Source organism: Octopus bimaculoides, chromosome 23 (assembly GCF_001194135.2).
Source record: "Octopus bimaculoides isolate UCB-OBI-ISO-001 chromosome 23, ASM119413v2, whole genome shotgun sequence".
NCBI lineage: Eukaryota > Metazoa > Mollusca > Cephalopoda > Octopoda > Octopodidae > Octopus > Octopus bimaculoides.
The window spans coordinates 36,322,531-36,333,255 of record NC_069003.1 but is presented as its reverse complement, the minus strand read 5'-3'; the positions used below and the strand labels follow the sequence as shown (position 1 = coordinate 36,333,255).

Sequence of the window (10,725 nt, the reverse complement as noted above, 5' to 3'; positions counted from 1 at the left end):
GGTTAGCATAGCTGTATAATTTCTTGTGTGTAGAACACAGATTTGCCAAAAAATTTCTGAAAGTTCCTAAAAATAAACAAGTTATGAGGGGCCATATGCCATGCAAGTTACCTGGTGAACTCATTAGTTCCAATGCCATATAAAAAGCAGCCAGTCCAGTTGGTAAAGTGGTTGGTGTCAGGCAAGGCATCCAGCTAGAGTAACTGTGCTAAAGCAGACAATGAAACTTCAGGCAGTCTTTTCGCTCACCAATTCCAATTTGAACCACTGAACCCATGCCAGCATGGAAAGCAGGCTTTATATGATAATAATGATGGTTACTTGCTTACTTCAACAGCTTCTGACTTCATAGAATGACTGTTTTTTGCCTTTCAGGTTCTACCAAAGGATGTTGAATTTAGCAATTGTTTGAGTGACAATGTCACAATATTTATCAGTGCGTTTTGATAAACCAAGCAATTAATAAAAAGAATGTCAGCAAGCTGGCAGATCGTTAGCAAGTCAGGTGAAACGCTTCGTGGTATTTTGTCTGCCATTAGGTTCTGAGTTCAAATTCTGCTGAGGTCGACTTTGCCTTTCATCCTTTCAGAGTCGATTAAGTAAGTACCAGTTACGCACTGAGGTCGATGTAATTGACTTAATCCTTTTGTTTGACCTCTCTATGTTTAGCCTCCTGTGGGCAATAAAGATATAAATACTTATCAGTGTGTCTATCCAGGGTCTTATGTAAAGTCATTAAACCCAGTCCCAGAAGAACCCCACAGTTAGTACAAGTTTTAAGCAGTGAATGAAGTCTGACTTGTTTGAGACGTTTATTTTGGAACCAACCAATGCTAAATACTTACCACAAATGTATTCTACATGAACCTCCTATTTCTTCCATCCTTTTATTGGTTCCAGCCTGTGACTGTAGCCATGCTGGGGAATCGTTTTCAAGGGTATTTTCATATTTTTTATCAGTCTCATATGGATTAAGATTACTTTAGTATACCAATGGATGTAACTGATTCTAAATACCACAAGGCATTTTTGCTTTGTGCATCAATTTTGATCAGTCATTGCTTGTCAACACACACACACACACACATATACAAGAAGACTGGAAACATTTTAATGAGAATATTTAAAACAATGGAAGATGGTTCTTCTTTTCAAACTGTGTATTGAACAAAGATAAATACCTTGTGGTATTTAATCTGCTCAAGTTACACTTCCACAATCATTCACTTCTTTTTCCCATTAAAAAAAATGCAGTGAAACATTTAATCAATTGACTCATTGGAAACCGACAAAGTTATACCTGATGGAAATACCTGAAAATAACAAAGAACCTACCACATGAAAGTACAAACTTCTAATTGACTGAAATACATACCTTTCTTTCGTTCTTTGTTGGATTTGATTGTCTTTTTTCATTATTGGATTCATTAAAAATCTTCAAACATTCTTCATACGGATCATTCTCAGAAAGGTCTGTGTCACCAAAAATCACATTTAACTCGTCATCGTCCGACAGACCAGTGCTTTCATCCCCAGCCGATTGGTTCAACGTATTGCTGTTGCTCTCCTCCTCATCACTGTCCTTACCAAACAGGTCAGAAATACTCACTGAATAGCTGTTTTTCGGGTTTTTTAAAGGCAGTTTGCAGTTAGATGAAGATGAAGATGATGAGAAAATAGATGAGCTTTTAGACTGTCCTTCTATAGGGGCTTTCCTTTTTAGAGACTTAGAAACCATATCGGAGATGAAAATTTTCTTTGAAGAATGGTTCTCATCAGATGATGAAGAAAGATGTTTTTCACTACAATGTCTCTTTTTATTCGATTCAAGAGATTTTTCTCCTGAGAGAACTCTCTTTTTGGACTTTTCTGGGGAGCTGCTATGTACACCCTCGGACTTCACCGATTTTTTGTTGATTTCCAAAGTTTTGGATTTCAGTTTTTTCAGTTTTTCTTTATCACAAGACTTCTCGATATTGACTTCTTTTTTGGGTTTTATCTTCTCAACACGATTTTTCTCTGTTGTATTATGGTTTTGTACAATTTTTTTATCGTCTTTCCGTTTCAAATCAGCATCAGTTTTATGCAATGATGTTTCTTTTCTCCGCTCGTGTTCCGTTTTCCTCATTTCCGATTCACTCTTTCGCTTCACCAATTCCAACAGGTGGCCCTTACCATCGCTCTTCTTCTCCGACTCACTCTTTCGCCTCACATGCTCCTTCTTCGGATCTCCATTAAACTCATGCTTTGAGGAATCACTTTTATACAAGGGATCACTTTTTCTTCGTTCTGGCTCATTCCCTTTCTTAACAAACACTGTTGATGATGATGATAATGATGATGATGTTGATGATGATAAGAGGGAGTTGCTCCGCCGGACCTCCTCACACCGTCCCTCTTTTAATTTCACTTTCACATTCCCCACCTTCTCCACTTCTCCCTTATGTCGATCTTTCTCTCTCTCCATCTGCTCCCCACTCTGACAATTCTTACTATTTAAGCCATGATGGTCTTTAGGCTTCTTCATTTTCTCCTTCAAATGAATGTCTTTCTTCTCTTTCTTACTGCAGCTCGTCTCTTTCAAAGAAGCGCTGCCAAGCGAATCAGAACTGTTGGTTAGTTTCTTTTCAGACGATTTGCTGCCACCCTCCGCCGTCGCCTTCTTTTTCTCTTTGGCAGATTTATCATCAGAACTTTTCTTTTTCTCCAGCTTATTTTTACTACTACTACTATTACTATTACTACTGCTGCTATTACTACCACTGCTACTCGACTCTAACTTCTTCTTCTCCTCCTTTGATTGGTTGGCAGAGAGATCGACAGAACCTTTGCTACTTTTGCTGGTTTTCGAGTGCGAAGAATCTGAACTGGTTTTGTTGGAGTTGATGCTTTTGTGAGAGACAGATGAAGTATGTTTGGAGGAGGTTTGCTTGTGAACTGACTGGTTTGATCGAATGTCGGTGGGGTTAATGCTGTTGCTGCTTTTGTACAATGAGGACTTAACAACTCCCGTTGTAGTTTTACTTTCAGATTCGTTATCACTGTGTTGTCCGTCTGACAGGTAAATGGTCGTGTTAACCACACCATCTTCACTGTCGTCGCTAAACTTGGCATCGATTACAAGCTCGCGATCTTCATCTTCCTCGTCGGAGGCAAATGGACGCACACTGCTCGGTTTGTAAACCTGGTCTTTGCTTGGCGCTTGAACCTTGTTGTTAGTGGTGGCTATGTAAGGATTGTCCAAATTTAGATATGTCTTATTACCAAAACCAGCTTCGAAATTACTGACAGGATCATACTCAAGAACGGAATGTGTGTTGGACTGCGAAGAGTACTTCTGCATTCGCTTCAGCTTGCTAATCGGAGTAGGGTTGTACTCAGGAGCAGAGTTCGCGGCACCATCGCAACTGTACTCCTTCACTTTCTCTTTTTTTTTGCTCTGTGCAAACACATCATAAGGAGTTTCCTTTGGCCGTTTATCACAGGTCGGTTGATAGGCAGGGGTGCCGTTAACACAATACTTGACATAATTTTTGAATTTACCATCTGTATTACCGTCAGTGGAGCTCTCGTACAACCCCGGGATGCTGGCTTGTGGGTTGTACACATACAACTTGCTCAAATCCTTTACAAGGGGGTTGCTGCTCTCTGCAAATTGGTTCTTCAAGTTTTTCGACCGTTCTAGTTCATTGGCAACCAGGCTCTTCTTCTGTTTCTCAATATCAACAACTTTTGGTTCTTCAGCAACATTACAGAAACGCTGACTGTTAACGGTTTTCCCGATCCAAGAAGAATCTGAAAGTAAAGAAAGATTTCATACATTCAGAGAGCTCAGTCAGTGGTGTGTAACCGCTTGTGTATATCTATGATTATAAATATAAGTGTATATATGTTTGTGCGTGTATATGTGAGTATATATATATAAGCAATGTTAAATCTCTGAACGAGGTATAAACAGTAACTGCACGACAACGTGAAGTATCTCTGTCTATTTGCATTTAAGTGGCAAATATACTTCACGTTATATATATATATATAAGAAGATGGAATGAAGAGGCTTTAAGTACAAATCACAATTGTTTTTGTGCAATAGCAACATCTGTTACTGGCTGAGTGTTATCAAAACTACTCACCTGATGATGTGCTGGTACACAGCTGCAGCTGTATCATATATATTTAAGTAATTATTTATAAAATACTTTATGTAACAGTACGACATGGAAAACTCAACAACGGTTGTTACCATTGCACAGAAACAATTGTGATTTGTGATTAAAGCCTGTGCATTCCATCTTGTCTTATAAATCCTAATAGAAATCCTGTACACACTAATGAAGTTCCACATATATAGTTCCAGTTAAAAGGAGTGATTCTGCTGTATGATGGCATATGGTGGCCAATGACCATGAAGGAACTTGGGAATGTTTGTTATGAGGTTATTAATTAGATGATGATATGCATAGAGATACGTATATTCGTTTACTTGTTTCAGTCATTTGACTGCAGTGGCCATGCTGGAGCACCAACAACCCCAGGATTATCCTAGTAAGCTTAGTACATTTTCTATCGGTCTCTTTTGCTGAACTGCTAATTTACTAGGATGTAAACACACCAACATTGGTTGTCAAGCAAAGGTCGGGGGAAAAACAAACATACATGACGGGCTTCTTTCAGTTTCCATCTACTAAATCCACTCACAAGGACCGAGGCTATAGTAGAAGACATTTGCCCAAGGTGCCACACACTCATGCATGCAGGTGTATAAATGTATCTATTCTGTTTTTATTTCAAAATTCCCGACCCTCCCAAAAGAAAATGGCCTACAACGGTCATGTGACCAGAGAAGATCCTCCATCTGCAAATGTCAAATGTGCATATGGAATAATGATATTAATCATATGACCTTAACGATGGCAAAGTTTGTTTGTGTGTGTGTCACGACTGAAAAGAGAGGAATATGGCAGTGGTGGTGGGTTCACAGTCAGATGGCAAAGCAGAGGAGGAGATGTTCATCACATGATTTGGGGAAGGACTGAATGTTGTGCGCGCATTGTTTTAAAAATAGTTATGACATGTTGGTCACATGATCTAACTAGCATCACACAGTGACGGATGTGATATTTACATGACCTAGAAATATAGTAGAGAGGTGTGAAGGGGGATGATATACATATTTGGTCATGTGACACAAGGAGACTGTCTCAGAGGGTCAGACATCTGCTGAATCAAGATGAGAATGACGGGGGAAGTCTGAACAATGACACACCCTCTTCAATGACACTCCCTCTACTCCAGGTCTGTTTTGGTACATTAACGCCATAAATGACCCTCCTAAGGTACAGCAAAATCTGTTTCAACATGTGATTCTTAAATTACACCCTTATAAAAATAAAAAAACCAAAAAGCAAACAAAATAACCCCTCTTGAATAAAGGAGTCCGAAAATAATTGAAATAAAAAGACAAGGTGGTCATTCCTAGAGTGCTTTTTATTGTGTTTCTGCTGTATCAGAACTGACCAATGCCAAAACTTGCTGGTCTCTGATGGTCTGGAACTGCTTATAAGCCATGCTAATATATAAGCAGGAACTTCAAATCCCTATGGCTGCCAGACTAGTTTACTGGTATTTCGCATGGTACAGTTTTATTAAACTTGTATCATTAATAGTGTACAGGTATCTTTATTTTGTTTAATTATCAAAATAGATTAAATATTTGTTTAATTTAGGGTATGTTAACCAAAGTGACAGTGCCTGGTTTGCAAAAACCAGTGATCTACAAAAGCTTTGGAACCAGAAATCCTGGGAAGTTGAGAATGTACCTGCAATTTCAGAGCACGTTGGATTGGTGATTCTCTCAATCAGATTAAAATTGATTTATAAAAGATGGTACTCAACTAGTACCTGGATGGTACTTGTTCTATTGACCTCAGGAGGATGAAAGGCAAAACTGACCTGAATATAATTTGAGTCAGAACATAAAAGAGTTATCAATCACCACAAGGCACTTTTGTCTGGTACTCTATTGATTATCTATCTCACTATGTATCCATCTAATACACAAATGGGGATGACTTATATATAAACAGGGATGATTAATATGTGTCTATATACACACATACATACACACACACATTTAATTTTGGAATGATAGGTGTGTGTAGGTATTTATTATATATGTACGATTGCTTTTTTTTTTTTTTTCCACGTCAGTCACCAATTAGCTGGGATGTTTTTTTGTTTTTTTTCATGGAGTTTCAGTGGTTATATTGTTCTCAATCTTTTATATCCAACCGATGCACTAGTGCCTTGTAAAGCACCCAGCTGTTGTTCTTTTGAGACATTTTCCCAGGCAGGTGCCTGTCTCCCATAACTGTCTGTGTTCTTTATGATGAGTCATTCATAAATACCTCCAAGCCATCTTTGTCAATGCTCTACTTCTAAGAATCTAAATGAGGTGGTTGTTGTTGTTGATCTACAGGTCAGCCCTGATTGAGCAGACGTATAACTGAAGGCTTTCCAGCCATGATCATCCTATATGCAGGAAATCAAGGAGCATGACAACCGATGCTGGTGTGTTCACGTCCCTGTAACTTAGAGGTTTGGCAAAAGGGGCCGATAGAATAAGTACTAGGCTTACAAAGAATAAGTCCTGGGGTCGATTCGCTTGACTAAAGGCGGTGCCCCAGCATGGCCACAGTCAAATGACTTGAAACAAGTAAAAGAAAAAGGTGGCAATGCTGGACAAAATGCTTTGCAGTATTTCATCCACCCTTATGTTCTGAGTTCAAATTTCACCGAGGTTGACTTAGCCTTTCATCCTTTCGGGCTCGATGAAATAAATACCAGTTATGCACTGGGGTTGATGTAATCAACTAGTCCCCTCTCCCAAAATTCCAGGCCTTGTGCCTATAGTAGAGAGAGTCATTATTATATTATTTTCTTTAATCTTATATTTTATTGGTGTTCTTCATCAATCTCCCCCCCCCCATGCTAGTGTAGGAGAGGCAGGCTTTTGTTGTTGCTGGAGTAATTGTTTACTGTTTTTAAACGCAATCACTCAACCATTGCGAAGGAGTGTCCTCCTATATAGTTTAATCAGTTGGGTTAACTGGTGCAAATACGCTTCCCCACATAGCACAAAGGCTCAACACAATGACAGGGTTAGGGTTAGGGTACACTCATTGCTAATACAAATTCACCCTGACGGAGCCTCTCAACAGTTGTTCAACTTTCAAGTCTGTAAATTTGAATAACTTTGCATGACACACAGAAACAAGAATACTAATGATTCAAGAGAAGAGAAGAAAGCCACAGAGAGAACAACGTCCTTTTCTTGTTAATGTCTATGGCATGGCATGAGAAAATAGTCTTGAAGAATGGACAGAGATAAGGTAGAAAGCAAGTAACCACACAATAAGAATATGGAAAGGAAGTCAGTAAGCATAGTAACAAAGTGAAGTGTAAGGGGTGAAAAATGGAAGATAAAGACAAGTGTAATCAGGCTAAAAGGTTGCAACAGATTAAGGAGTTTTGTAAGTTAGTTTTTACATTCATTTCTCCATGGTAGCATGAGTTAGATGAAGCCTTCCAGCTGGCCAGCCCTGGTCAAACTGTCCAACCCATGCCAGCATGGACAGTGGACACTAAATGATGATGATGCATACATGTATATATATTTTTGTTAATTAAATTTCACTTTTATTCTCATTTTTATAAATGAATTTTTATATATATATATATATATATATATATATATATATATACACACACACACACACACAACTTTTATAATGCTCCCACTTTTGCCTATATCCAGAGGCGTAAAGTCATGTATTATGAAACACCCATGTTTGAAACAGAATAGAAAAAATTTTTATAAACACACAACCAACAAACTTATTCCCATAAAAAAACAAGGTTAAAATCAATCTCTAAATACTTGCTTATAGAGAGAAACACACAGAGACCCACAACCTTTACACCTACCCAAATCCTTTTGTGAACATCAAAGCAAAGAGAAACAATTTCCTATACTAACAACATCATGACACACCTGACTAATAATCCCCACCTTACCAATAAAAACAGGTAATACTCTAAATAAGAAACTGACCGACTAAAACATACTTTACATTGTTTTGTGAACCCTAAAAGAAATTTTATTGCAAAAAAGTTGAGACACCCATAATTACGAAGAGCTTAACCACTATGGTCTATTATTGGAACTTACTGGTGACGCCACATATTTTGAATGTTATTGCTCAGTGAAATATTACAGTATTTCATAATTCATCATCATCATCATCATCGTTTAACGTCCGCTTTACATGCTAGCATGGGTTGGACAATTTGATTGAGGACTGGTGAAACCAGATGGCTACACCAGGCTCCAATCTGATTTGGCATGGTTTCCACAGCTGGATGCCCTTCCTAATGCCAACCACTCCAAGAGTGTAATGGGTGCTTTTAAGTGCCACTGGCACGAGGGCCAGTCAGGAGGTACTGGCAACAGCCATGCTCGAAATGGTGTATTTTATGTGCAACCTGCACAGGAGCCAGTCCAGCGGCACTGTCAACGACCTCGCTCGAATGTTGCTTTTCACGTGCCAGTAAGGTGATGCTTGTAACGATCATGCTCAAATGGTGCTATTTACGTGCCACTGGCACAGAAGCCAGACAGCTGCTCTGGCAATGATCACACTCGGAAATTAAACTTTAATATTTAACACGCCTGTTATATAAATATCCTGAAAACGATGTCATAGATACAGGATATGGCAGCTGTATGAAGTGGTATGAGTAGTATATGTAGCAGTTAATGTGTTAAATACTGGACCTTGCATTTTTGATCTTGGACAAGGCAAAGGACTAAATCAAAAACTACTGACACATCCTGTACCTACCAAGCAAAAGGAGGACACCTAAATATACTCGCTTACAAAGTTCTACATATATGAACAAATTTGGAACAATAACATAACAACAAATTTAATCAATAAAAATTTCTCCAAAACACCTCTCCATAACAACCCACCATAAAAACTTAATTACCACTCCACTTGAACCCATACACCCAAGGAAGATTTTATTTCAACAGAGACTATACAAAGCCAAAATTAACTTCAATGTATTGCAGTCTGATGATGGTTTAACTGGTTGAAACATTGAAGTCACTGTCAATAATACTATTCTTGTTTAAGAATAAATTTGTACTCTACAACCATATAGAGTAAGCCATTGGGAAATAGAGTAAAAATAAAAAAAATAAAATAAAAGAAAGCAAGATGGTTGCTAAGAAGTCAGGAGTTCAAATCCACTGGGAGTATTTCGTTGGGTTTTGTTTCTCAACAAAACTTTATTCTACTACATTGTCTCACCAAGTTTTGAAGGAAGAAGTACCAACTCACCAGGTAACATTACTTGCAGTGGACTTGCAGTGGGTTGGTTTTTTTCTGTAATGTATGCAGACGAACAGATGGCAATGTGTGTGTGTGTGTGTGTGTTAAAAGAGATATGTCTCTTTCATTGGCTCAATACTATAAAAGTGAACCTTCAATCTGCTAATTAAAGAACCTCTCAAAGCTCAAGTGGTACCTATACCAAATTGGAGGTTAATAGCACCCATGCTTAGAGTAGTGAAGCACCCAAATTTTTTTTTGGGAATCAGATGCATTTAATCGAAGAAGGGAAGATGAGATGAAAGAGAAAACTCAGAAGTATTATTCCAAAGTTTGTTTTTTGCAGCAGTGGTGCTGCTGCTGCTGATGACACCATTGTTGTCATCATCTGCAGCAGTAAGAGGAGTAACATTGGAGTGGAAGAGAAGGTAAAAGAAAACCAAGCAGATGCCACTCGAGAATCTAACAGCAGAGGGAGAAATAGTGTGAATGGAAAGCAGAAGAGATAAAAGTGTGATATATATATATATATATATATATATATATATATATATATAGATATATAGTAAAAAGTGAGTTAGTTAATGCTAAGTATTTTATATATGTATGTATGTATGTATATATACACATATCTTTTATGTGCTTTTCCATTTTTTTCTGTGGCCAGTCTGGGGCACCATCTTGAAGACTTTTAGTTGAAGAAATCAACCCCAGGACTTGTTTTATTTTTAAGCCTGCTACTTATACTTTCATCCTCTTTTGCTGGTGCAAACACCTATGCACAGATATATACATATATACACACACACATACATACATATGACGGGCTTGGTCAGCCCAGGGTTATATATACACACAACCGCGCATACACAAAGGTCTTCTGTACTAGGTATATGTGTGTGTGTGTTTATATAAATATACACTCACACATACATAAAGTAGTTATATATACAATAAATGTGCAGAGAGAGAGAGAGAGAGAGAGAGAGAGAGAGAAAGGAAGGAAAACCATCTCCACTCAGAGAAGAGACAGTACTTGGGGTCATATTTCAATTTTCATTTCTGGGGCCCCAGCAGAGAGACTAGTAACTAAACATGAAATCAGCAGTGGGGGTGGGTGGGTGGTAGTGGTGGTGGGGTACCAGTAGGGACAGACACTAATAGCTGGGAGTCCCTACAATAGTCTAAACAAGTCAACCTCTCTTGCTCCCCTCATTACAACTGACTGACAAAGTAATGCAGGGCTCATTCGGACCTCTGAACGGATGCATGTGTGTGTGTGCATGATATATATATATATATATATATATATATATATATATATATA

General features: G+C 38.2%; 1 protein-coding gene across 1 annotated transcript in view; it reads right to left on the bottom strand.

Moving 5' to 3' along the window:
* LOC106876083 (RNA exonuclease 1 homolog) overlaps positions 1 to 10,725 on the bottom strand; it is a 42,462-nt gene that overhangs the window by 26,850 nt on the left and 4,887 nt on the right. Inside the window, exon 2 of the mRNA XM_052975966.1 lies at positions 1,376 to 3,795. Coding sequence (XP_052831926.1) covers positions 1,376 to 3,795 — 2,420 coding nt within the window. The remainder of the gene's footprint in view (positions 1 to 1,375; positions 3,796 to 10,725) is intronic.